At 52.7% G+C, this 27,036-nt stretch overlaps 7 protein-coding genes across 7 annotated transcripts; 4 read left to right on the top strand and 3 right to left on the bottom strand.

Annotated features, from left to right (window-relative positions):
- Positions 1-53: 53 nt before the first annotated feature.
- Positions 54-2,531, bottom strand: POX_a01480 (Vacuolar protein sorting-associated protein 9a; the record flags this gene model as incomplete). Its single annotated transcript, XM_050110408.1, has 4 exons — positions 54-99; positions 166-836; positions 902-1,155; positions 1,214-2,531. 4 exons carry the CDS (start codon positions 2,529-2,531, stop codon positions 54-56), a joined length of 2,289 nt encoding a protein of 762 aa, XP_049974176.1.
- A 303-nt stretch (positions 2,532-2,834) lies between these two features.
- POX_a01479 (uncharacterized protein) lies at positions 2,835-4,898 on the top strand (the record flags this gene model as incomplete). The annotated part of the gene is made up of 3 exons (XM_050110407.1): positions 2,835-2,966; positions 3,039-3,746; positions 3,813-4,898. The coding sequence occupies 3 exons, from the start codon at positions 2,835-2,837 to the stop codon at positions 4,896-4,898; spliced, it is 1,926 nt and encodes a 641-aa protein (XP_049974175.1).
- Positions 4,899-6,294: 1,396 nt separating this feature from the next.
- Positions 6,295-8,570, bottom strand: POX_a01478 (uncharacterized protein; the record flags this gene model as incomplete). Its single annotated transcript, XM_050110406.1, has 3 exons — positions 6,295-7,755; positions 8,097-8,223; positions 8,386-8,570. 3 exons carry the CDS (start codon positions 8,568-8,570, stop codon positions 6,295-6,297), a joined length of 1,773 nt encoding a protein of 590 aa, XP_049974174.1.
- A 4,950-nt stretch (positions 8,571-13,520) lies between these two features.
- POX_a01477 (uncharacterized protein) lies at positions 13,521-15,378 on the bottom strand (the record flags this gene model as incomplete). The annotated part of the gene is made up of 4 exons (XM_050110405.1): positions 13,521-14,221; positions 14,284-14,785; positions 14,855-15,053; positions 15,131-15,378. The coding sequence occupies 4 exons, from the start codon at positions 15,376-15,378 to the stop codon at positions 13,521-13,523; spliced, it is 1,650 nt and encodes a 549-aa protein (XP_049974173.1).
- A 1,977-nt stretch (positions 15,379-17,355) lies between these two features.
- POX_a01476 (uncharacterized protein) lies at positions 17,356-17,994 on the top strand (the record flags this gene model as incomplete). The annotated part of the gene is made up of 1 exon (XM_050110404.1): positions 17,356-17,994. One exon carries the CDS (start codon positions 17,356-17,358, stop codon positions 17,992-17,994), a length of 639 nt encoding a protein of 212 aa, XP_049974172.1.
- Positions 17,995-18,318: 324 nt separating this feature from the next.
- On the top strand, positions 18,319-18,729 carry POX_a01475 (uncharacterized protein; the record flags this gene model as incomplete). The annotated part of the gene is made up of 1 exon (XM_050110403.1): positions 18,319-18,729. One exon carries the CDS (start codon positions 18,319-18,321, stop codon positions 18,727-18,729), a length of 411 nt encoding a protein of 136 aa, XP_049974171.1.
- A 5,036-nt stretch (positions 18,730-23,765) lies between these two features.
- Positions 23,766-26,462, top strand: POX_a01474 (uncharacterized protein; the record flags this gene model as incomplete). Its single annotated transcript, XM_050110402.1, has 1 exon — positions 23,766-26,462. One exon carries the CDS (start codon positions 23,766-23,768, stop codon positions 26,460-26,462), a length of 2,697 nt encoding a protein of 898 aa, XP_049974170.1.
- Between the last annotated feature and the right edge of the window lie 574 nt (positions 26,463-27,036).

The raw sequence follows: 27,036 nt of genomic DNA, 5'->3' as shown, positions 1-27,036 counted from the left end.
ATTGGGGCTGTCAGACGAGTACGCGATTTACAAGAAGCGGACGCGCTTCTGCCTTATTCAGCGCTAAGAGCAAGGCACGCGTCGACCGCGAGACCAACTCTGTGAATTACAGTCAGTACAACCCCAAGAAGAGATTAACTTGCACAACACAGAAAGTGAACTGACCTTCCTTCCTTCTGCTTGACCACGTCGTCAATGACATCCCGATCTAAACTCGGAAACATATTCGACAGTGCTTCAACGATATTATTGTGTTCAGCACGCTGAATCCGCCGAGCCTCGGCTTCTTCGGCACTGGCCTGGCGAGCGGCTGCATCTTGAGCATCAAGCACGCGGCTTAAAGTCCGCTGGGCCGCGCCGGGCTTCTCCGCAGGAGGCGCTGGGCGTTCATCTGCAGAGCGACGGCCTTCACTGCTCGCGCGCGGAGGTTGATAAACATTGGGGGTGAGACGTGGGGGTGCAACACCGGGCTGGGGAGTAAGGGCAGGTTGAAGTGGACGGTCCGAGGCCGCAGGCTGGCCAGAGTCACCGTCATCCGAGAAGATCCTACCGATGGTGGAGAGGGGTTTTTGAATACTACGGAGAAGCCCTGCCACAGGGGCGGACGTCTCGTCATCACTAGATTGGGACGTTTCCCTCTGAGCGGATCCTGAGCTTTGTGGCACCGGCCCACCAGAGGATGCGGGCTGCGCGGATGGCTTCTCTGCCAAAGATTCATGTTCCCGGTTTTGCTCGGCGATGGCAGAGACGGCCGCTTCCACGTTACGCTCAAATTCCTCATCGCTGACGGTCAGAGTTGTGCGATCAAGCGTCTCGATGAATTGAATGGCTCCAGACTGATCAGAGAGGTCAGTGCACTGAACAAGGCGAAAAGTATCCACGCACAGAGAATCAGACATACCAAGGAGGACAGGTAGTAGCCGGCTTCACCCCCAAGTTTATCCTGATTGCGGAAACGTAGAATATACTGAATGTTCGAGACGAGGTTTCCAGGGTTTGCATGCAAGACCACATAAATCAGTAGCGGAATGAATGAATCGGCCGAGGTATCGCCCTTTTTACTATTCCTTAAAAGGCCAAAGATAACCTTGCAGCAGTTCAAAATGCAAATGACTTTATCTCGAGGGGCGCGGTAACCGTTGATCTTCAACAGCTCTTCAATTTCAATCAGCTTGCGTCTTCGATGCAAAAGAGGTGACTCAAGGAAGCATACCTTGCTGAGCCAGGGTTAAGAAACGTCGCCCACTGCCACTCACGGGGGTAATGTCCAGATGCTCTTCTTTTACCCAACTGTAGATTCGGATCTTCTGTGCGAGGATATCATCACGCTCAACATCCTCCTGGTGTTGCCCTCGGCGCCACGGGCCGTGGAGTCTCTCAATCTCCCGTCTCCGGCTACGGCTCACACTTCGGGGAATAGACGGGGGAGCTGGGATCGCCGGCGAGAATGTCTGTGAGTAGAGGCGATTCATGACAAGCTTTTCCATCCCTTCTTTGGCATTGTCAAACTCGGCATCTGACACGTCGCGCCAAACCTCACACATGGCCATCTTGTTCGTGATAAAAGCCAGAAAGTCGCTGATGATTTTGACTTGCTCGTGGGCCATCCACTGTTTCTTCGCAAATTCTGTCAGGAACGAGCGCAGGAACTTGGCTACTGGATCAGCCGTGCGGTGGCGAAGCTGCTCTAAGAATCGATGGAAGTCAAACGGTTGGTCGGGCTCAGGCTCAGGAGGTGGTGGAACTGTAGAGGCGGACGATTGACGTGTCAAGCTCAACTCGTCGGGACCGATCGACTGCCTATGGCTCGTTACGGTCTGGTTACTCTGCAGCATGGTTGGCCCCGAAGATCCAGAGTCGGAAGCGTGCATCGGTTCGAGACTCGACCTGCGAGGTGGAAAATGCTGAGAGGTGCGGAACATTTCAGTCTTTTCGAGTCGCGGCGACATGATTTCCTGCTGACCGGTGATTCGCGAAGGATCCTGGAACTGATCCATGATATTTTGAATCTCCGGCTGAGACTCAGTATCATCTTGCGCTTCTTTATTCCGATATGTTTGGTTGGCTCCGGTATCATCTTCGCTAGGTATGTCTGGGAGTTCCTTTTCAGAGCCGGGCACGGAGTTGGGCGCACTAGGCTGTGGCGTGATGGCCGGAGCAGTCGGGTGAGGGCTGGAGAACGTGTCGTCTTTTTCAGGGAGAGGAGGGGGTGGGGAGGCGCTGTTCGACGTGGCCTGCTCGGCCTCGGGGTCCTGAGCAGACATCGACAATGTGTGGACCTGTCCGGCAAGCCGCTCTATTTGAGACGGTGCGGCTGACGCAGAAGACGAAGAAACCCCTGCCGCAGGTGACTGCGACTCAGCTCGGGCTGTTGGGCTCATCTTGGCTTTTCGGAAGCTGTCGACAGAATGATCGTCATTCATGTCAAGTAACTCTGACGGGGTCAACGTTGAGCCCTCGGGCTGCTGCTGCCGGGCGGGTTGGTCTCCCTCGCGCCCAGAACCCGAATCGAAGGGTTCGGTAGCCGACATGGCCTATGTTATCGACATGTGGACAGTGAAGCGGGACGCTCAAAGAGACTGAATATTCGAGGATGAGTGTGTCGGCGCTCGCATGTCAGAGAGGCGGATCATTGGTTCAGCCGAGGCCGCTGCAGCTGGACGAGTTGTGCTCATGTGTTTACAATCCATCCTCTCCTTGAAGTTGCTCTCGCACTGGCACGAGAGGCACCCAATTCCGACCCTTCTGATGGCCATCCATATCGTGATGACTATAAAATCGGATGGTCACCCGCCCTACGACACTAGCAATGATGCGATACGACGTCACACAGCATGTTCCTCTCAACAAACCCCAAGCAACTAATTCCGAACGTAGATTTGACCCCGCGGATTGACAAGCAAGGCGGCGGGTCGCTCGAGCTCCGGTTGCCGCCCGCCGAGGCGGCATGTCAAGATGACAAACCAGTTCGGCCTCAGGCCTCTCCATGTCGAGGAAAACATTCCGATTCACGTGGACGCCAGTCTCAGCCAGGGTAGGGACGTCTTGTTCACCGCCAGCTGATCATGTGTGGCATCTTTTTCTCTCTGTCGACCAATGCCGCAGAGCCCAATCCGGAAACAAAAGCCCTCCTGATCCAACGGGGTCCAGACAGCTGTCAGACACACACAGTGTCGCGGCAGATTCGAACGCATGATGGTGTGTCTGCGCCGGTAACTCTGTACCTCACATTTCTCTCAACAGTGCTGTCGCTGCGTGGAGACCATGTCTTCAAACAACCTCTCGTAGATTCGGCCTCTCAATCGGTGCTCTGCTGGAATGGTGAGGCTTGGAAAATTGACCAGGAACGGGTCTCTGGCAATGACACAGAGCTAGTCTTTGATCGACTGCTTCGGGCCGGGAGTGGAACAGCCCAGCAGGCCTCTGAGAATCTGGCCGAAGTCATTTCTAGTATATCGGGTCCCTTTGCATTCGTTTTCTATGATGCCAGACATGGTCGTGTCTTCTTCTCTAGAGATTGTCTTGGCAGAAGATCTCTTTTGCAAGGCGTGGATAATGATGGCAGTCTCAAAATCTGCAGTTTGTGTGATGGTTCTTCCTCGACCCGTTTCCAGGAAGTGGGCTTTGACGGTGTATACATGATTGATCTTGACGATTACCAAGTATCTGTCCCCGGATCGACCGAGCCTTGCAGGATTCACACCTTGCCTTGGACGAATACTTCGCCTACATCGACAGGCCACCTCGTAAGTCAACGGTTCGGCGCAGGTCGAATAGCATTGTCGAATACGCTCACTGATACTCCCCTCTAGAGAAATCCTATTCCACCCATGAACGCCACAGTTCCTGAAGAGCAGCCCCCTGCCCTTGAAATAGAGACGCCTTTTGTCCAAGATCTTCAGCTCAGGCTACTTGACTCTCTAGCTCTCCGCATCGAGGACATTCCAGAGCCACCGAATTACATCCATGGCCAAAGTGCCAAGGTCGCAGTTCTTTTCTCTGGTGGGCTGGACTGCACACTTCTTGCCCGCCTTGCCCACGATGTTATTCCCCTTGACGAACCAATTGATCTTCTCAATGTCGCCTTTGAGAATCCTCGAGTCGCTGCGGCTGCTGTCGCTGCGGCCGTAAAAACAAAGCACGGTGCAGCTGCTGTCGCTTCAACAGAACCAGTTTCCGCTTACGAAGCATGCCCAGATCGGATGACGGGCCGTTCAGCACATGCCGAGCTTCAAATGACATGCCCAGGCCGGACCTGGCGCTTCATTGCCATTGACGTTCCCTACACCGAAACAATTGCCCATCGAGCCTCTGTGAAGCGGCTCATGAGGCCCCACAATACCGAGATGGACCTGTCTATTGCTTGCGCTCTATACTTTGCGTCCCGAGGTCAAGGCACCATTACCCATCCCACATCCGTCCCCATATCGTATTCGACCACGGCCCGCGTTTTACTTTCCGGTCTAGGTGCGGATGAGCTTTTCGCAGGCTACGGCCGTCACGGCGTGGCATTCACCCGGGGAGGATTCCCGGATTTGATCTCTGAGATTCAATTAGATGTTGGCCGACTAGGACAGCGGAACCTCGGCCGTGATGATCGCGTGCTCTCACACTGGGGTCGCGAAACGCGATTCCCCTTCTTGGACGAGGATTTTGTGGCGTGGGTCCTGCAGGCCCCGGTCTGGCAAAAGTGCGGATTTGGACTCTCAGCGCCGCGCAGCGAAACTAATGCGGAACGCCTACGGGGGATAGACAATGAGAAGATGGCGCTCCGACTTGTGGCGCTCCGTTTAGGTCTGTCCACCGTGGCCCGGGAGAAAAAGAGGGCTATTCAGTTCGGTGCACGCACGGCAAAAATGGAGAAAGGAAGGACCAAGGGAACAGACGCTCTGGATTGATACTATCTTCAGACGTAATATCGAGTGCCCCCTTCCCCCTTTCCACGGTCCTCACCCCCTTTCATGCTCCCCGCGCGGATTGTCAAGCCAGACCACTACAAGCACTTACCAGCGATGATGACGAAACTATGGAATCAGATACTTCCGAGACTACATTCCCACTTCCATCTTCCCTCCTCCCCCGAGGAGAAGAAGCTCCTTCGAACCAAGAATGACTCCTCTACCCTGTTTTCCCTCATTCCACGATGACTCCCTTCACAAATGAGCCCGCTTTCTTGCCTGTTCTGCTCATCCTTTCTCCCTAGAGCAACCGCAGTCTCGGAATTTCCCCAGACGGCGTGGGGCTCAAGGCCAAGAAAGGGGAGTGGGATCGATGTGGATTCAGAAGGCTTATCCCTGTGTCTGGATGTCGTGGGCCTTGTCTAAGGCCTCATGGATGAGAAAAGCATGTGGAATTGGACGGATTTCCATCTGGTTGAGGAGAAGGGAGAGAGGTAATCGAGTCAGTGAGGGGTCAAAAGGCAAGTCTGAGCTGTGTCGTTTGTGGCTGAATGTCTCAAGGTCTTTTAGTTTGATGTGAGACGCTGAGGGGGGAGGGGGGTTGGCGACGCTATCAATTCAGAATTGAATATCTTGTCCTGCTGTGTCTTGAGACGTGATGCATTGCAGCGGGTACATTATTTCGTCGTAGACAGTATCTATTAGAGGTATTCCGGGACAGTGGTTGGCTCACTGGGCCAGAAGAACCAGGCCTGAAATGAGCTATGTAGATCTTTTGCTGGGCATGGACGATGGGAGCCGCCCCTCTGATGGAAGGTAACATGTAGGCGATAAGCACGAGAACCAAGACCATTCGCAGCAGCAAGCCGTACATGAGTACACCAAGGACAGTTTGCCGGGGTTGCTCGCGCATCGGCTTGTACGATTGATCTACAAAATATGAGAATTTATCATTGACATTTCGTCAGAGTGGACTGGAGCACAAGTCTCAATTGAATTGAAAACTGAATTATTAAGCCACGAGTCGATCCTCATCACAGGGAGAGGAGACAGTCAGAACCGGCTGAAAAAATAAAGAACAGCAGGGAGCAAAGTATTATCATAAGCCGCTGTGTCAAAAACTCAAACAACGGAACAGAAATCGAGAATGACATGGTCTGTTGAAACGTCCCAAGTCATGTCAAACTTTTGAGGAGGAGCACAAACTCAAAAGAGTATCATGCAAGTCTCGGTGAGACGCCAAGGGTAGATGGCTTAACCCATCGCCCGCGCCCACGGCAGGGAAAACCAGTTATGCAAGAAACCGCATGGAAACCAAGAATCAAACAACCACAGGAAAAACTTTTTTTTTCTCTTTTCAAAGGTGCATATCACCATAAGAGCAAGGAGTCTGGACTCAGGCAAATTGCCGCTGAGCTTCCAGTTGTGCCTGGAGGTTCGCAATAAGGGCGTCCCGGTCAGCAAGCTGCTTCTGCAGCTCGGAGATTCGGGCCTCGGCACTCATCTGTCGCTCGAGCTTCTTCGCACGAGACTTGCGAGCGGCCTCTGTATTACGGGCACGCTTGGCAGCGACGGGGTCACTGGGATCAAAGGCAATGGGCGACAGTTCCTTACGCGGACGGTTGATGCCAGCCACGCTGGAGGGCTTGCTGGAGCCAGTTGCGGAGATGGGAGAGGAAACCGACTGGACCGAGGCAGCGAGCTTAGGAGTCTGAGCTGGCAGGGGCTTTTCCGTCTTGGAGGTTTCCTCGAGCGGAGCAACCATAGCCAAGCTCTGGAATGCGTCCATAGCAGCAGCGTCATTGAACAAGGGGGTCCAGTCGTTGGGACCCAGCAAGTCGAGATCGGTGAACATGGGAGAAGGGCCGGAGCTGAAAGCCCCCGGAGACTCGAGGAGAGGAGTGCTCAAATCAGTGAAAGTGGCTGAGGGGGGAACCGAGCTCGCGTCAAACATGACGTCTTTGGGGGAGACTGTGTCGGTAGGGGCACCGGGGGAGAACGCATTGACATCAGTGTCTAGATGGATTTGACCAATGTCAAATGGAGAGCCCAGACCGGCTGTGTCGCCAGCCGAAGGCAGCGCAAAGAGCGCGGCGTCAAGTTCTGTAGCATGGGTGTGAGCAAGGGGTGAAGAGTCAGGGACAGGCACGCTCGGATGATGTAGATGCGTACCTTCAAAGCCAGGAGCAGACATGGTGCGACGATATGCGGTTGTGTAGGGTTTCTTAAGAGTGGGAATGAACTGAGCGCCTGATTGGGGGCGAAGCGGAGAAGGCACGGCGGCGGCGTGAGGCTGCTGAGCGTACGAGGACGAGTTGGAATGGGACCAATGGGCAAAAGACCGGGCAAGTTTTGCGACTCTTGGGTCCGAGATGGGCAAACCAGACGAAAGCTGCTGCTGGAGGTAACGCTGCAACTGCAGACTAAGAGTGTGTCGTCGAGGTTGATGTTGAGCCAAGAAAGGCTGTAGGGCCGACGGCTTAAGAGTAGTGCTCGGCGGAGCTAGCAAGCGCGAGTCTCTGGGCGGAGGCTGCGGGTGTGAAGCTGGCGGAGTTGGATAGAGCACAAAGTCCTGCAGGGAACTGTTGCTGCTGCTGTTGTTGCTGTTGATCGAATTGGAAGCCAAGGGCTGTGTGGATGGGGGCGTGGGAGGCCATGGTTGCTGGGATGAATCCGTAGTGAACGACGTAAAGTCGATCGGAGAAATGATGATTTGGGGAGAACTTGAGCTACGCGATGCGATGCTGAAGTTCAGAGGTCCTGTAAAAGGAGACTCTGAAGAAGGGTGTTGAGGGGGGGAAAAAGACGGGGTTCCGGAAGGAGGAATGATGTCGTTCTCAGAGGAGAAAGACGAGAGCTGTCGAGACGGGGAGCTTAGAAGGCACCCATTTTGGATCAGTGGAGAGTCAAATGAGGGTTCAGAATATAGCGGTATGGTGAAAGCGGAGATGGATAATGAGGAAGTCTAGTGATGGAGATGATAACAGGATGAAGAGGAGAAGAGGGAGCAAAAGGCAGAGGAGGTGGAGGGGACTCAGGCACTTCTTAAACGGCCCCTTCTGTTTGGCTGTGGAAGGAGCGCCTACGGCCTGCCTCCCTCGAGCCAATCACCCGAGGGAAAGCGATGGGGCTGGGTCGACCCGCGAAGTCACGGGTGTGTGAGTCACACCATCATTCCCTCTGGTGATTGGTGGTCACCCTCGAGGCCGTGTCAGGAGTGGACGCTGCCGGGTACTTCCGCGGTACATTGTGCAGCCAGCCTGGGGGTCCTGCCAGTGGTCGTTCTGCACCTGCCTCATCCATGACGTTCACAGCCTTTACTCGCCTACTTCCGTGGTTACTACGCACTTACAGGACTGCAGAAGTGACCCGCCCGCTTCGACTCTCAGCCTCCTCCCTCAGGTACCCGATAGGTCACCAGCCGGGACTGGTCAGCCATCGTGGTCCATTCCTCGTCGCCTCGAGGGCCATTGACCAATCGACACACGGGGACTGTGCTGGTCTCCTCTCGTCGCACTGCCCACAGAGTGCGCGGCCTAGCCAGGCATCCGCACTTTCCGCTTCAGCTACCGGACCGGCGTTCACGATCCACTGTGAGATGGGCGTTTCAAGGTTCTTGCATGCGGCCCCTTGCCCAAGACCCCAGTGGGACCGGAGAAAGAGAGTATGCATTACGCTTTTCAGTTGTATATCCAGACGCTGCACGATGCATATCAATGCTTGACCCTGTCCATACATTCCCTAGTGTCGATGGTCTGTACCAGTTATCATTGTACGCAAGTGCAATGGTCGTCAGACAGGAGCAGCATCGGCCCTGAGAGAGTGAAACCCGACATCCGAGTGTTTCGAGGTGCTCATTCATTCGATGAGCTCGACGGTCTCGACGGGAGAGGGTGACACCAGACGAATTCCCTTTTGTCGTGATTGAGCGTGTTGTCGCTGACAGGCTTACGGCATGTCCAGCTAGTCGACCCAAGTAGTGACACTAGCCTGGTGACTACGGTTCGATGTAGAGTGCCGGTGGCCGCCTCAGGAAGTCACGGACGGTATGATTCGGCCAGAATTCGACTACGGCAGGACGATGGACTCGTGCTGTAACTACTAGTACTGCAAGGCTTCCTCGGTGAGTCGTGAACCGGTAGTCGGTACAATCTCACGTCGCGACTTCAGCTATGAGCCTACGAGTATTCTGCATACGACCCGTCCCTTCGAAGAATTGAACTTGTCGTGGTGACCATGCACTACCGAACCAGGTCCACGACCAAGCCCCGGGAAGAGAGTTCCGCCCGGTCTCGAGTGATCTCCACCGATCTTTTCCTATTTCTCTCCCCGCCCTATGTTATGCTTCATGGCCGATTACGGTAGTAGCTGACTGGCAGCTGTACCACTCAGGTAGAGTGTATGCGATATGCACCTGCCCCCCAGCCGATGAGCTCGCTCATCGCACTCTATTCACTGTGATGCTTTTTTTTTGGGAGGGGGGTTTTTTGGTCGCATGCCAGACTCGACACGCGACCAGTGGACGTGGACAAGGCCGCTATGCAGCAGGTCACAGGACTGACCAAGTCAGACACAGTAACTCCAAGTCTCTCGCACTAAACTGGGTAGTAAACCACTTGTCCAGACTAGGAGACTCCAAACGATCAGACATCCACAGTTTACACATTTCCTGTAGTCCGGCAATGTTGGAGTCGCGCTCCCGTCGCGCGCTCGATGGGGGTTTGAGGCCCTAGTCTGGTCGAAAGGCGTGAAAATTTGCACCTTTTTCTCTCTTCTTTTTCCCTTTTCTGCCCCCGACTCCACCCTCTGCGTCTGATCCATCAGACCCGTCCCCCAAATTTTGGTCCAGAAGTTAAAGTTTTTTTTTCTTTTCCCTTTCCCAATCTTTTTTTTTCTTTCTAACTTCTGCCATCAATGTGGGACCCTTTTACGCACCGAGCGCTTTTGGCAGATTTTCAATAGCTTTCAAGCTTACGTGATTGCTGGACTTGGCACCAAGATCTCTTTTCATCTCTACAATCCTCTGCAGATTGTTTCTTCGTGCCAAGTACTTTATTTGCGGTGAATTTTGAACCCTGGACACTCGAGCCCGGGCTACTCCTACGATAGTCTGGGCACAGATCATTGCAGAATTGCGCACTGTCCCCGTGTTCGTATGTGCTTTTTTGCACCAGATACCATTGTAGACGGTACCGTCTCCGACACGTCCTCGATCCTCATCTGCCGAGCCTACCCTGGGCCAGACTTTGGAACCCGGCCCCGTCGCGGTTACGCTCGCTGATAAGCAGGCAACGGTAGATAGACTTACACAAGTCATTGACATAACCGGCAAATCCACCTCACTTTGAAAGTACCTACCGTCAGCCTTTCGCCTCAGAAAAAGGTGAGCCCGTAGCGAAAAGAGTCCAACTACATTACAAAGCACAGAGCACAGACTTGGCTTTTATTCTTGGCCCCCATCTTTTTTTCTTCCCTTCTTTTGGGGGGGGGGGTATTTACCGGTCCTCTTTCTTTTTGAGAATTGCGAGACCCCCACGAGGAATCTTTGCACCAGGTGCGGGTCCTCTTCTCTAGTGGGTAATTCTCGGCAATATCCCGGCATTCCGTCAATCGGCACGGACGTTGAATGGGAGAGATGATGTCGTGTGTTTGAATTCTTCATCGTCGAGTTGATCCAAAGCTCCTATAGGACCCCCTAAACCCTCTTCACCCATCGACGGGCTCCATAACACCAGAACTGCGCGGACCTCGGTGATGTGTCTTGAGAGCTTGTGATTTCTTGCTCACAGCAACATTGACGAATCCCCCCAAAAAAATTGGGAGCGGGAATTCGGAAGTCAGTAATACGAGATTTCATCTTGGCACCGCCAGGCACCAGACTCGAGGGAGTCTCGAAGCGAGGGAGAAACTTGAATCTAGCTAAAAGAGAGGATTTTCCACCGGGGACAAGTTTGCAGCTCACTCGTGGTCTTTTCGGATTTTCAAACTTGACCCTTGATTCTGTAAAGTTTACAGTGTGATTAGTCTTCTTCACACGTGGTGTCTTTCTTTAAATCGTGGCCTCTAGTTGTCTTTGCATTGTTTAGTGTTCACTGTGTAAGCTTTGGGAGAGCACCGGTTTGATTCATAGACTGGAGGGGTTCTTCCATATGTTCTACATGATACACCATCGATCACTCGTTCGATACTTGATAATTCCCGGCTTCAAGAAGACAACACCCACAGCTCAGAATTCAGTTCAGAAATATGCCAACTCAAAGAAACACAGCTATGTCTTGTGTCAAACTACTCCGAGTCCATCGTTGCTCACACAACCCAGGCTCTCCCGGGATATCCTTTCAACAGATCAATAAATGAAGCACTCAAATAAGAAAGACCTCGGACCATGCAAGAAGTATAAGGACAATTGACGCCGGTGATCCAGTATTATGTACTGAATAGGAAGGTACCTGGTAATATCCCCATGCAAAGACATTACAGACCTACTAACATAATGGCTTACCTCGGTACCCCGGTGGTGCAAGACCATTGAGCACCCCCCCCCCCCCCCCCCCCAAAATAGCAAGACACAACCCTAGAATAGCCCCCGGTTCCCAAAAAGTGTTTTGAAATCAAAACGTCAAGATAAGCTGACACGGACAGAGAAATAAATTTATTTTTTGAATCAGCTAACAAGTCAAATAGACCTACTCATTCATGAAACCCAAGGGTCCAAGTCTACCATTGACAAAAAGAGGAGAAAATTGTTACTGATCTCCCAAACATGACAAAGGCTCCGTCACAATCACACATCTTCATATCGCTATCGCTTCAACCGAGGATAGGCGTGCACACCCGGCACCAGATCGGTACCTATGACTGCCTAGTCAAGCCGCCCATCAATCAAAGGCACATCCGGCTGAGTTGCATGGAATGGCGGTGTCGAACGGGACATGTACCTACTATGTATATTCCTCAGACTTGAGGCTGAATTACGTGTAGTAGGTAGGTATTCCCCCCTCCCCCACCTCGGTGGATGGTGATGAAGGTAAGTTATCCCTACATATACTACCTACCTACTGAAATATACCTACCCTCATGCAATAGTATTCCAGGCTACAATGGAATCCAGCAATCTCCCCCGAAAATATCTATAATATACAAGGATATAGTCATCCATGTTTCTGTATCCTCCCCCCCCCCTCCCTGTTTACCGTTGCCTACGATACGACGGACGTATAAACCTTAAGTACCCACTAATCCGGGATGTACTCGGAAAATGACGAGCATCCCAAGAACCTTCGTACCTCCATAAAGCCACGTCCACAGCACCGTAGCAATTAGCCCGTGACTTCAAAGTCCAGTTTGGCATTAAGGAAGGGAAGACCTTCAGGTTAGAATTCCTAGCACCAATCTAATCCATTCTCTGCCTCGAGTGGATATTCCAGTTTTTAGCTCGGCAGGCAGCTGCCAGAATGGAGGCTTCCATCTTTTTGGAGATAGGTCAACGAGTCAAATGTGTTGTTGTACCATTTCGAGAGGAGTATGAAATTGTCTGTGTCTTGGACGGAGATGAGATGGATATAGTACATGGGTAATGTAGTAGTTGAGGTACAGGACCACCGCAAGTAGTACTTCAACATGAATGGCACCAGATACTCGATTTGAATGGACCTCGGTTGTATACAACATGAAACAGACTCATCGCATTGACAAGACGCATCCTTTTCGAATGTTCATTGCGGGTCACTACCAATTGCGAGTGTTACTGGAAAGGTTCGCACTGCTACTAGGTGTACCTGGGTGGCGGAGATGTGACATGACGACCAAGTGCTCGTTCAGAGGCTAACATACTACGCAGTGAGACAACTACCACGCCTCCAAATCGATTTTGAAGCACAACCAGAGATTCTATTAAGCATTACCAATTGCAATATGTGCCAGATTCACACCGCAGGGCAAAGAAAAATCCACGCGAGATGGAACAACAGTTGGGAAATGGAGACAGGAGCCCACGGAAGACAGGAGAGCACGTGAAAGACGAGGTCGAAACATGTGGTCTCGAGTCGCCGGGACCGGGACCCCTCCAAGCAGACCACAGTGCGTCACATCTCGTTTCCAGCGCGTCCGCAAAGCATGCTTTCCCTGCCGAACGGGTATCGAAGCGAGAAAGTCAAAGCGCACGAAAGCAGGTTGGTATCAATCTAGTACAGCGACACACCACGTAACGCATAAGCACGTCGCAAATCGAATCTCGGTTGCGGAACGCAAAGTCATTAATTAAAGAATGAATGGGCCTTGGGGTTGGTAATTCGAGGGGCCCATCGGTAATTAGGCTGGAAAACTTGAAGAGCTTCCTTTTTGGAGGGATTGTGAAAAGAATGGTGCATGACAATGGAAACGGGATTCAAAGCAAGGACGGCGGGTATCACATAGGGACCCAGTTCAGTCAAGCCAGTTCTCGCGAATGAGAACAGAGGGTGAACTGAAAGAGAATGACAGTGGCGAGGAAAAAAAACAAACACGCGAGAGATCAAACAAATGGTATAGGCAAAGTGATGTGCGGGCCGTGCTCATATTTTTAGAAAAAACACGGCCGTCTGTGAATCGGGCATCCGAAAACCCTTGAGAATCCTGAATCCTTTAAGCAGCAGCTTGAACGGGAGTGGTGGTGGAAACGTTAACGTTCTTGGGCTCCTCGACAGTGGTCTCGACAGGCTGGGCGGTCTGCTCAACAACCGGGGCGGAAGTCTCATCGACGACGGCAGGGCCAGGGGCCTCGGCAGAGACCTCCTTGGCCTCAACGGGCTTGGTCTCGGCCTCAGCCGCGGCGGCGGGGACCTCCTCGGTGTCAAGCTTGACGGCCTTGCTGGGCTTGCGGAAGAGACCGCCGAGCTTGGAGCCCTTGGCCTTGGCCTCCTTGGTCTCGCCGTCAGTCGCCTCGTTGTCGGAGGTCTCGACCTTCTTCTCCTTCTTGCCGAAGTTACCGAAGAAGGAAGTACGACGCTTGTCCTTGGGAGTGCTGGCCTCGGCAGCAGGAGACTCCTTGGGCTCCTCGACGGCCTTGACGGCCTCGGCATCAGCGGCAGCGGTCACTGACTCGGGCTCAATGGGCTTGACGGCGGCCTCCTCAACAGGATTCTCAAGCTGGGGAGCAGCACTGGCAACGGGAGTCTCCTCGATGGGAGCAACGGCCTCCTTCTCGGACTTCTCGTGCGACGGGCTGGTCACCTTCTGGAAGACCTTGCCAAAGATGGAAGAGCGCTTGGCCTTCTTCTCCTCCTTCTTCTCTTCCTTGGTCTCCTCGGTGGTCTTGGCCTCGGGAACAGCCTCGGCGGGGGTGACTAGGTGGGGACAGGTTAGCATAATCCAGTCACGAACGGTAGTCATTGACGCGTGAACATACCTTCAGGAGTGGCAGTGGTCTCGGCCACAGGCTCAGCGGCAGTAGGCTCGACGACGGGCGCGACGGGCGCATCGACAACAGCGGGCTCAGCAGCCTTGTTCTCCTCAACGGACTCCTCCTTCTTCTCCTCGGTCTCCTCCTTCTTACCGAGAAGAGAGCCGAAAATGCTGGAGCGCTTGCGAGACTGGGAGCGAGACTTGGCAGCCTCCTTCTTCTCCTCCTTCTGGGCGGCCTCCTCGGCCTCCTTGGGAGCAGCAGTCTCCTCGGGCTTCTTGGCGGCGGCAACGGCAGCGGGCTTGGTCAGCTTCTCCAGCTCGGCCTTGTATCCATCGCTGGTGGTGATGGTCTCCTTCTCGGCCTTGGCCTCAGCGGCCTTGCCCTCGATGGCGACAACCCAGCTGTCGCGCTCAGCAGCGTTGGAGGCCTGGAAAGTGTGCTTCTGGCCAGCAACCTTGAACTGGAACTCGTTGGCGCCCTCCTTGGTCACGTCGGAGACATCAGCCTAGAGACGCTTTCGTTAGACTACCGCTGTCACGTTTACTGAGTGGATTCTCCGAAGTGATGCACTTACCAGGTTAATGATGCTGCTAGGGTGAGCCTTGTCCTCGGCGCGCTTGGTGATGAACAGCAGACCCTTGCCGGTCTGGCTGGCCCAAGCAGCGATGGGGTTGGCAACGGCGGCCTTCTCGTTCTGATGGAAGGTGGAGAGTTGCTTGGCCTCGACGGGCTCATCGTTGAAGTAGAAGAATCGCTTAGCGAAGCGCAGACTCCTAAAAGACAAACGACAGCAGGCTCGGTCAGTCCTCACTATTCCTATAGCCCCCGTGCATCTTCTGTGATGACTTACTTGACAAGACCGGGAGCCTTGTGGCCGAGGGTGCCCTCAGTCGCAGGCTTGACCTCCTCCTTCACCTCCTCGGTGGGCTCGGTGGCCTCGGGAACCGCAGTAGGCTCCGTGACCGCGGCGACCTCATTCACTTCCTCCTTGGGAGCCTCGACAACGGGCTCGGTGGCAGCGGGAGCTTCAACAGGCTCAACCGCGGGAGCGGGCACAGCCACGGGGGTCTCCTCGACGGGCTTCTGGACGTCAGACATGATTATGGTTTATTAGACAGAACGGGCGTTCGAGAGGGTATTTGGGGGGGGTATCAATTAAGAAGCTGAGCTTCGTCGAACAGAGGTAGCTTCGAGGGGGTATTGGGGTATCTTAGAAAGCAATGAAAGAACAGCTCCGGCAAAAAGAGCTTGGGTATCACAAACAGAGTAGGAAAAGGGGGGGTATTGGGGAATGAGAGAAGAGAGGAGGGGAAAGGAGGGAAGAAGAAGGAAAAAGAGGGAAGGGCTAGAAAAAAAAAAAAGGCGAGAGACACGATAGGCATGGGCCACTTGGGGGGGGGGGGGGGTATGAGGTGCGGCGAGCACTTGTTGATGGCGCCCTTCTCAGCCTTTTTTGGAAAAGAGCTGCAGGGAGTCCAGGCGTCGAGTGGGACTGGGTCGATTAGGTAAAGTCCTTCATTCAGGGGGGTGTGGGCTACCCGCGCTAACTCATTTCAGGGTGAAGTTTACCCTTTTTAGAGTCTAAAGTACCCTAGCCGGGCTTAGCTACAAAAAAAAAACAACAAATGGGGTCACAAAATAGCATGTGGTCAAACACATTCAGGAGACCACATGAACAGTGTCAACGGTTGAATTCTACGTTCTTTGTCACTGCCTTTGAACAAAAAGGATGTGGACATGGCAAACGCCCCGAGAGAGAGAGGTACCCCCTTCATGAAATCCTGGGAGTCTTGACAGGTTGACCGTGGAAAGCTAGGATATCAATGACCAAGCCTTTCAAGAGTTCCGCAAAGCCCAGCGCCACTAGTTCTTCCACATTTCCACACATTGACCCCCTTTTGAAACAGTAGCTGCCCATGGACGCACTGTGTTCACCAAATTTGGCATCTCCTTCCAGGCCTTCTGAGTCATTGCCACACGCATTTGAATTTTCCTGGTCCAAATCCTTTGAAGGGGTGGAAAAATCAAGATGGGCGGACTGCGAAATCTGGTACCGTGCAAGGTAAATCTTCTTGATACGGTGTTCCGTAGAATCCTGCATCCATCCTACCTGGCGGGTTTCGACTTTTCCTGCAAGATGATCCAAAACTCGTCAGAAGAAGCAAGTGGGAGGGTCTGACACTGCCAACGCCAATTTGCCAAATGAGGATCATCTCATCATCCAAATGTATGATGGCCTCGAACTGTGTGCTTGGACTTGATTCTTCAATCGATAGGTGTGTTTCGGACCCGCTCTCGACATTAAGGAGTGAATCTTGATGAAAAGACAATCGAAATATAGTGGTGGTGGGGGGGGGGCAGGCTTCAACCTCTCATCAGACTAGAGTGGTCTCAATTTTCTTAAATGAGGGCTGTCTTAACTACAGCATCACTACTGAGGTTATTGGCAACGTGATCCTTCCGTCGCTGGAAGAAGTTGTTAAACCCATCATCCCGTCCTCGTCGAGCCATCCCCACCCCACTGGAACTAAATGCTCCCTGGCCTTGGATTTCAGGATGGAGACTTTTGCGCCTTGGAGACTTTGCCGAGCTAAAGGCGATTTTCTAGAGAATATGTTCTGAAGAAGTGGTTTCTCATTCTATCAGTCCTCGGCTCGTTCAAAATCAACGGTGCAATTGATGGTCCTAAAACAACAGCAGCATGGTACATGTCAATCTCAGGGCTTGACCAGATGGACCACAAAAAGGTCGATGGAGAAGTGACCCTCGTTGGTCGAAGCGAATGACGTTTCCAGTTGCCACTTTTATGTACGTGCTCAGAATCTTCCCTGTCCCCGATTGGCATGGCTCAAACGGGAGCTCCCTTTTCTTCCTTGCCCCCCCTCTCTCTTTCTGCTCCTGAGAGAAAGATTTAGGGTGAGCGATCTTGTTGATGTAGCATGGCACTCCACCTCCGTATCTACCCTGCAGGGCTGGCCCTTGGATTCATCACATGGATCAAATCACGAACCGTTGACCACTCGTCGTTTTGTAGTCACCCCAGTGGACTGACGGGAAAATTCTCGGCGTGACAAAATGTATCAACGTTGCCAGCCCTGCAGTCAACGAATGTTCGAGACTGGTGTCCAGTATAGATTACAGACTTACTGGAACTACACGTCACTGGAAGCCTGCAGTCTATGGCAGTCGATCGCAGCTGTGGCCACGCAAAGCACGGAAATGCAAAATGCAGAGCGCAAAGCGGGCGTCCGAGTGGTTGACCAAGGACACCACCCATCGTCGTGTGCGCGGAGAAAAACCGACCAGGATCTCCTCCGATGGCCGTTACGGCGATGCAAGTGGCGTGGTGGTCCTCGTGGTCAGCGGCAGCCAGTCACGCTGGATCCACCTCAACCTCCGTGTGTGACAGATGCAGCCTGTCGGATCCTTGATGACACTCTGCCGTGCTCTCTTGTCGTCACCAGGATACTTGACCGGTCCGAGCTTGTGGTGTTTCGCTGCACTGCCGTTGCGACTAAGGAGCGGCTGGCGCTGGCTATTAGGGAGTTACCATTGGATCCCGTTCCCATGATCGGGATGCCTCGTAAAGTTAAAGAGTTCACATCGTGTAGGCTCGGGTTGACTCCAACCTTGGGAGACCATCAACTCTCTTTGTTTCACCTTTTGGAGAATGTGACACGTGTGCTACCTTTTCTTGTCCTCTCCCCCGGTTGACCGGATACGATGAAGGATGTGCTGTAGAATCAGAGGACATACTGTCCTCCCTCGCGAAGAGAGACGCGACGGAACTTTCTCACCTCCTTTTTTCCCCCCTCTATCAAAGAGCGCACCTCTTTGCTCAACCTGCGACGGGTACTAAATGCGGTGAGAGAGACCGTCTCGACATGATCGACTTGACTCCACTTTCCAACCGACCTTGGATATCGCACGAGAGTGGTCAGTTGGCGTAAAAAAAAAATCGATCAACCCCCTTTAGATCCCCGCCCGCATCTTCGTGTCCATTTCGAAGCTTTGTCGAGACAGGAAAAGAAATGAACCATGGACAGGAGGAACCCAGCCGTCTCATTCAGCCCCACTTTGTTGATCCCGTGTCAGGCTGCGAGTGTTACTGCCCAGTGCCTGGTTCAAATTTCATCAAAGGGCTTCCAAACGGCAAAACCATCGATCAAGAGTGGCTGGCTGCCCAGTAGTCTTGCACACCCCCTTGGACCTCGTCGCACACCCCCGTCACGTTATCAACTGCAGCGCCCCTGCGTCACGACAGCTAGAACCTTCGGCCGTCGAGCATCGGGCATCTGGTACCATGGTCTGATCGTGTTGGCCAAGGGATGTACTTTGTGCCAAGCCTTTTCTGCGACTGTGGACGGAACATCGAGTAGACTCCGGGCCATCTACAAACCACCATCGCAGGCTGCTGCTCTGGAGATTCTCCTGCAGCATGGGACATGATGTGTACGGCCTCCCGTGTACTAGTGTAGTACGATGGTCATCCATCGTCAATGATTGTAAGATGATCCCTCCGAGGTCTCGGAACAATCAAGACCAGAACCACTGTCGGGCCCGTTGTCGCTCTCTTGGCCCTGTTTACTAGACCACCATTTGATGTCCTCCCGGCAACACCTCCTGAAGCGCGGCCCATGTACAGTCGCACAATGATCATCCGCGCCGCCGATCCATCGACCAGCGAAATCTGGCCAATGAGGAGTCTTGATCGACAGTAAGCCCCTCCCTGCTTGGCTCCTGGGGCCCTTTCGGAGGAGCCCTTCTGACTTCTGACCTGGACAGTCTTGTCAAAGGTCAGTTGCATCGATGGAAGAGCTCTTGGGTAGATCATCAAATGGGGAGTTGGCGATCAGCTGACTCGTGTAGAATACCATCCTAAAACAGATGCCTCTCTTTACGAGCGGCCACTCCCTTGTACACAACTGCTAGGTCAGATTCAGATGGTGACACCGCGCATCTTACGCAAGGGAGATGCATTGTCCATTTGCATTCGACGCCAAACAAGCTTCTGATATCTGTCTGTAAGCAAGTTTCCTCAAACCGGGGTGCGTTCTCATGGAGACGCCTGTCCTTTGGAACCTCCATCGGTCGGGAGCCACAAATCGGTTGATATGCTCGACTCCAGTTGAGTCTGCCAACCTCCATGCGAACTGAACATGCCTCAATTCTTCAGGATGCATTGCTGGGATCTTCACTTGGGCGACCACCAATTTTTGATGCCCATAGAGCCGGCCATGGAAATGGATCCCTGTCCCCTTCCATGGAGCCGGATGCAGTGAGGATTTTCTCGCCACTCTAGAGGTCCTCCTGGATGGGCGGCTCTTTCAATCCATCCCTGGGTCTTCCATACCTTGCTCTGCCCATCAAGGTGCTGCGTCGCCCGAGCCTTGGTAGTATAGTACCGATCCTGATGGTTGGTGGACCGGGCAAGTGCTCAATCAAGTATCTCGGCGATGGGGACAACGGTACGGGAAAGAATGCATATTATTGAGCCGCCATCAACCCTGGTACCAGGTCTCTCGCAAGTGGGATGCTCATCGTGCGTTCCACCAGCAGAACAGCGGTGGTTCCTCCTTCAGTTAGACATGTGCCGCGATGACTCTGGTCGAGCCAAGGACCACCTATGAACGACAAGTGTCGAATGTTGTCCTCTATATGCTGGGCACCTACGACTCCGATTGAGATTCATAGCGTAGACATGGAGACGCAGCCATGACGATGAAATCCTGCAACCTAGTCGTTATTTCCTCTGCCGGATTTATCCCGATCGCAGACTCAGGCCTGTGTGGCATCCTCTTCCAAGCCCACCTTTTATTTCCTCCCTGCCTCCACATGTCACCGACACGCATAAACATCCAATCACAAAACGCAAGATCGGCTTCTATTCCTTCTGTCATGACCCGCAAACCTATACTTGAGAATGAAATTCAAAAAGGAGGGGAATCCATAGGATTCGGATCGGTTCCGTATAGACTCGCCGCCCTGGACTCACCTCCATCCAGGCCTTCACTGGGTCGTGTCTATCAAAGACCCCCGCTCCCAGAAACCAATTTACTACTGACAAGCGCATCTTGGTTTCATCACGAGTCTGGCGTATTGGACAGTGACTCCCGCTTCTTTGAGTACAGGTCTTTGCTCTGGCGCAGGTCTACAAATAGATAAAGGAGTAGGATGAGTGGAAAGTCCTTAGAATGTAAGGGACGCAGTTCAACAGGTCTGAGTCGAAGTATGAGTATCCTTCGTGGTGTGTCGTCCCCTCTCCTGTGGTTGTTTGGAGTGTATGGGATATGTAGACCCTTAGCCATACATCCCATGATCAGCATCTCATTAATCACATTGGAAGGCACTGATGCCGGGACTTTGATTCCAATGAGGGAATGCACCATCATCGTTTGCTGTAAGGTTCACCTCGCCGCAAGGGGGGGGTTCACGTGATCCCTAATTCCTCGCTTACCGCCTGGGCCTGTCCGGAGGTGTATAAATACAGCTGGCTGCCCGCCTCCTTTCCTTCCCTTTTTCTTTTCCTCTTCATACTTACCTTGTTTGGGTGGTCGCGATCATGAAGGCGACCCACCACAGTCTGGTCCCTGCATTGCACAGCGCGGCGGAACAGTCTGTTCAACGGCCTTCGGGTCATTGACAGGCGTATTCTTTGGCACTTTCCATCCGTGGATCTTCTTTTCATCAACCCTCATGTTATAGACGCGAGGTTGGAGAAGAGTTGTTTTATTCCCCCTTCGTCATCCGTATATCGCTCCATTGGCCCTGCCTCCCCGTACCCATCTTTGTGTCCTCGATTGCCTCTTCCATCTCTCTAGGTCCTGGTGTCTGCTTCCTCATCGGCATTATCCTCATGATCGTAGGTCAACATGAACCCTTGCACCTGGTAAGCCTCCCTCTCGTGATGATTGCACTCCATGGCTTAAGTCAAGTGGCCATGCACAGCATTCGACTGCGGCGATCCTCCATCCTGCCCACTGCGACGCTTGAAGTCATCTGTCAATATTGGAGTTTTTGTGTTTGACTCCATCACATACACCTCGCGACGCATTTTCACAAGACGGAGCATCCTTGCCCGACACGGTCAGGTACCAACAATCTCAATCTTGGAAGAAAACAAGTTATTCAGCCCTTCCCAAAATCATGAGGACCAAACGAGACTAGCCTCAAATCCCCTTAAATTACTTCCCAAAAGTGGATCTCGTTTAATATGATGGTGACAGTGTTTTACCGGGATTGGCCACTCGGATTTGCAAATAGTAATGAGATTCGTTGGTGATCAGGGCACGGAAGATACACAGTGGACCGTGGACCCGACGAGATTTGTAGTAATTTGGTTCAAGCCAGGCACATAACTATCAGTCGCCTTGAGTTTTCGTACCTGATCTGCACTTCGAGTCCCGCGAAATGAATTCCATAATTGTTGTGTGACTCAGGTACTATGTTGCACTCAATGATCCGGCCTGTAATCAGTAGCGCCCCAATCAGTTTCCCTGGTATCTAGGCCGTTACCTCCAGTTGCTGAAAAGATCTTGACTTTTTGGGCAAATTTTTTTTTCCAGATCCTAGGCTTGAGCCGCGGAGGAGTCAGCAAATGTGCACTGACCCTTTCCTTTGCCAAGAAACAGCCATAGTACTAGCCTTCCATCGATGCGTAGCGCCGCAACCACATTGTGGGTTAGATATACTGCAGTGCGTCCCCGTGCACCCGGCAAAGCTTTTCAGGAGCGTCAGACAAGAGGAACGACTGAAAGTAATAGCGCACGAGGGGCTCCCACTGTACTGTGGATTGACGAATGAATCAGGAGTTATCTAACCTTACAGCTATGGAGAATGCCTCTTTGACTTGGGAATCGATTTATCCACACGCTAGACAAATTTGCTGGTGTATGCGTAGGGCTCGGCCCAACGAGCCGTCGAAAGTGAGTTCAGCCCTGATCGGTTCCTTTGACCTATTATTGCACAAGAAGGTTCGCTGGGCTCATGGTTGGCTTCCTAGTGAGCCAGATCCATGATGAGTTCGATGTCTGTTTTATTGTTCGGACAAGCGAGTGACTGCGAAGAGTGAGACACTCGCGCCGCGTCACATGCTATTCCTGGAGCCTAGAATTGCCCACGATGATATAGATTGGAGCTCATCTAGAAGCTTGACGGGGCGGAATCTACTATGGCGTTGGTCTACAACAAGAACCAAGCCCATCTCATGTTCCATTAAAATCCTTTGAAGGTTGAGTGCCACCCTTCAATCCGTCTAAAGCCAAACCCGACAGAGCCAATTTACCTTCAGCTAGCCCTCGATGATGCCCGAGGTCAGAGTGAGGACTAACTCGGGAGAAACCCCGGGCAGGGCTGATCCACATTCAAGGTTCACAACCGGAATGGGAGGCACCTTGGTCTACATTATTAATAATAATTGACTCTATTGGCACAATTCACCACGCCTACACATTACTGAATTGTACTGACCAGTTTTATGGATCAATTGACAACAGGCTACCTTTCAACTCATTGACAGTATAGGGTACTTCAAGACACTCAGTAGCATGGTACACACCACGCGAGTGACGGTGCATCAACCAAGTTCCGGCTCACCCCCACTGAGATTTTACCTTTGGGCTAAGGCGAGCTGAAACTTGCCTAACCTGCTTATCCCAGCGGACCTTCCACTCATCGGCGAAACAACATATTCCGCCATCCGTCTTTTCTTCTCAATATTTGCCATCTCCCTACTTCCTAGCCTACGTGGGTTGTATATTGTCAGCCCATCTTCCATACTCACCAACGAGACGACGTTGAATGAAATTGTGTGTAGCACAGTGGCACAGCACCATTCGTGGGAAACCTCAAGACGCAAAATTCAGTCGACCGCACTTGGCCCCTCTGGCCGTGGAAAAATAAACTTCGTACACATGGCGTCCAGTTCACAGTCCACACGTGCTCCGCCGGCGCATCTGGAGCGAGCACCAACTCCACTTGATCAGAGAGAATCAATATTGATTGGAGGATTCGTTACTCATGGTGCTCCACAGTCAGATTGCCGTTATACGACTAGACCGAAAGCAGCCACATTCTCCGTTTGTATCGGTTCCCAGATGCATCTTCTCAGATCCGCGATCGAGCTCGGACACGCCGAGCTAAGCCCCAAAATTCAATGAGCGCCAGCCATGAAGGTTGATGCCTCCCATACATCAGATGAATGCCCCACAAATCAGAGATTGGTATTGCGCTGAGTCGCTGCTACATTTGCCAGCGGCAGCTGACCACCTGGCCCCCAATATGTGCTGGTTCGTTATGGGTCCCTGGCCTGGAGTCGAACAGTCCTGTTCACAGGACTTGTCGGTGGGCCAAATTACTCATCTCAAGCGCAATCTCCTTCCACAGCCAATTGTGAATTGTCTTGTGCGGCGTCTTCTTTTTCTCTCATTCAAACCTCTCCAAGTGCCACGCATTGGACAGAGGAGCCGACTCTCTCGAACGCGATCATGCCTCCTGCGACCGAGGAAGCCATCCGCGCGGTTGCGGCCATGGCGACAACCCTAGGCAACAAAATCTCGGTCCACATGCTGAACTATCTTAGCACGACGCAGGATCTGCCCGATGGCTTTCGCGAATTGTCACATACCTTTCTTGATACGTGCCGCACCCTGTGGGCCATTGAGACTGGAATCACCGAATTGACCGCCGCCAATCGTTCTCTGCCCGAGATCGTCATCGACGAGATCCAGAAGAAATTTGTGGCGGCCTACCGTGATTTCCAACAACTCGACAAGGTCATCTTGAAACTGGTGCAATGGGAACACCGCGGGACACTGGGTAAACTTCAGCGTGGATGGAGTCGGCCGGGCCACGAGCTCAATCGCATCCACGAATCCCTCAAGAAGAACAATGAGACTCTGCAAATCAGCGGCATGGCCTTTCACTGGTCTATGAAGGAAGCACACCCTGAGGAGGCCGTGGGAATTGGATACGCCAGTCTCGCCGCGGCACTAGATCGCATCTCCAAAGGCCGGTCGGTGATGGGAATCAATCAAACCAAGTCTGTCAAGAGTAATGAGTCTGTCTCCAAAAAATCCTCTGGCTCGGTGCGCTCCAGCCCTTCAGTGCCGCCAAAGGAGCCAGGATACGTTCGTCATGGTTCGCCGAGCGTCGCAGAGGAATATGTGCCGACGTTTGCCTCGCAAGACTCGGAGAGCGCGATCGACGACATGTCATCCGTCCTTTCCTTGAACGAATTCCTGGTCTCTCAGCCCTCTCGCGACGTCAAAGTTCCTTCGACTATCGAATACCGCGCGCTACCAGTGCGTCCAGCTCAAGGGAGCTCAGCGGGCTCCACGGCGAACAACAGCTTACGACGACCAAGTGAATCGGATACGGGTTTGCGGCCACGGGAGAAGCCGAGCATGTCAACCTTGAACGGATATCTCATGTCGCAGCATGTCCCTAGCTCCTCCATGATCAGTGGGACACCTAACCCACGGAACAGTCTTACATTCGCTATCCAGGAACGCAACCACATCCTTCTCCAGCGGCTGTTGGCCAATGGGATGTCGCCCGACAGGCATGAGAACATTCATCCTTTGAATGAGGCCATCATTCAACGAGACCTGGAGAGCGCGCAGCTACTGTTGCAGTTCAAGGCGAACCCAAACATCCCCGATTCGCACGGCCAGACGCCTCTTCTCCTAGCCGTTGAGCAATCGTTCATTGAAGGCGCCACATTACTCCTCCAACATGGTGCCGACGTGAACTATCGTGCACAGGCAGAGCTCGACTCCCCATTAACCAGCTCAGTTTTCAGAGGGAGTCCCACACTGGTTCAGACTCTACTTGCTTACGGTGGCAAACCCAACGAAGAAATCCACAACGACACGACCCTGCTGATTGATTCAATTCGTCATGGAGCATCACAGAAAATCATCAGCATTCTGCTGGACGCCGGCTGCAACCCAGACCTGAAGGACAAACATGGAAAAACCGCTCTGTGTGAGGCAGTCTTGAAGGATCAGCCGGCCATTGTAACTTCTCTTCTGGATCACCATGCGAACCCGAATCTACCGGGTCCTGAGCATGCCCTTTGGTCTGCAGTGCACCGCCCTGACTGTCTCCGGATATTACTCGCCCGAGGTGCGGATATCAAGAAGACCCCCGGGCTCATGGAGCAAGCGACGAGCGTGAACAGCATTGATGCCGTGCGCGTTTTGCTTCAGGCTGGTGTCGATCCCAATCTGAAGAAGGACGGAGTCTACACCCCTCTCTGCTCGGCTATCCGTGATGACCGCCCTGACATTCTGGAGTTGTTACTGAGCCACGGTGCCGACGCCAATGTGATGGCATCTGAATACCCCGCGTGGAAATGTATCAGCCATGACCGGCTTCAATACCTCCCGCAGTTGCTGGCCGCTGGTGCTGACCTGCGCAAACCGCCTGGAATCGCAGAAAGCGCCGTCCACTGGAACCATATGAAAGCCCTGCAGTGGGTGATTGAGCACGGAGCCAGCCCAAATGATCGCAATTCAGAAGGACACACTGCTCTGACGACGGCGATTCGAGAGAATCGCATGGAGATGATCGACTGGTTACTGGCGCACGGTGCGGACCCCAAAATCCGTGGCCAAGACTGGCCCATCTACATGGCGACGCAATCTTCAGAGGTGCTTCGGATGATCTTACCTGTCACCCAAAATCTCTCTGCCCACAAGGGTGTCATGGAGAAAGCAGTTCAGTCGGGTTCTCTGGAAAGTGTCAAGCTTTTGCTGGCAGCTGGCGCTGGTGTTGAATGGAAGAATGGCGGCGTCTTCTCACCTCTGACAACGGCGCTGAGAGAGCATCACTTTGACATTGTGCGATTCCTCCTTAACGAAGCGGGCGCTGATCCCAATGCCCCCGGTGAACATCTGCCGCTTGTGAAGGCGATTCGACGTCGCAAGGGCGATGACTTCTCCATGATCAAGTTGCTTATCGACAAGGGCGCCAACCCTAACCTCTGCTACCGTGACTGGAATGCCATCATGCAAGCTATCGAGAATCGGGATCTCCCGCTCCTTGAAATTCTGGTCGGTCGCGGTGGTCCGGTGGATTTCACCCAAAGGGATGAGACGGGTCAGACTGTGCTTGAGATGGCCGAGTCTTCCGGCTGGCCGGAAGGAACTGAGCTCCTGCTTAAGGGCTCTCTTCAGTAGGAGGATGGCTGTCAAGGTTTGGTCACAGATACCCTTGCGCATGGTGACCCGTTCAGTACCCTGAGCAGCTTCAAGCCCCTTCTCTTTCTTTCTTTCTTTCTTTCTTTTTTTTCCTTCTCTTTCTCTCTCTCTCTTTTTGGTGATCTGCCAATTCTGGCCACTATTTCATATGTTGATTTCTGTTTCTCGGTTCATACCGATGCTCCAATTCCCGCTAATCTTCCGAGTCATGGTTGTATTTAATGATTGAGTCTATGGTGGATGATTTGCACGGTGTTCTGGACTAAATTTTTCCAATACTTTCCCATGCGACCTGATTGTGTCCAAATCGGACAACGTGCAGGCCGTGGCTCATCGCTGATCGTTTTATGGTGTTTTGATACCAGATGGATTTCTGAATTTCTTCAAGTACATATTTCCATTTCAAATGTTCTTTCCAATACATACAGATTCTGTGCCATTATCCATTTCCACCTCGTGATGCCTTCCTGAACGTTGATATACCGAAGGATGCGGGAGGATGGATCGACAGCCGACCGCAAGGGCCGATTAAGCTCATCCGTGCACGTGAGCG

This window comes from Penicillium oxalicum, chromosome I (genome assembly GCF_001723175.1).
Source record: "Penicillium oxalicum strain HP7-1 chromosome I, whole genome shotgun sequence".
Lineage (NCBI taxonomy): Eukaryota > Fungi > Ascomycota > Eurotiomycetes > Eurotiales > Aspergillaceae > Penicillium > Penicillium oxalicum.
This window is presented reverse-complemented; position numbering and strand designations above follow the sequence as displayed.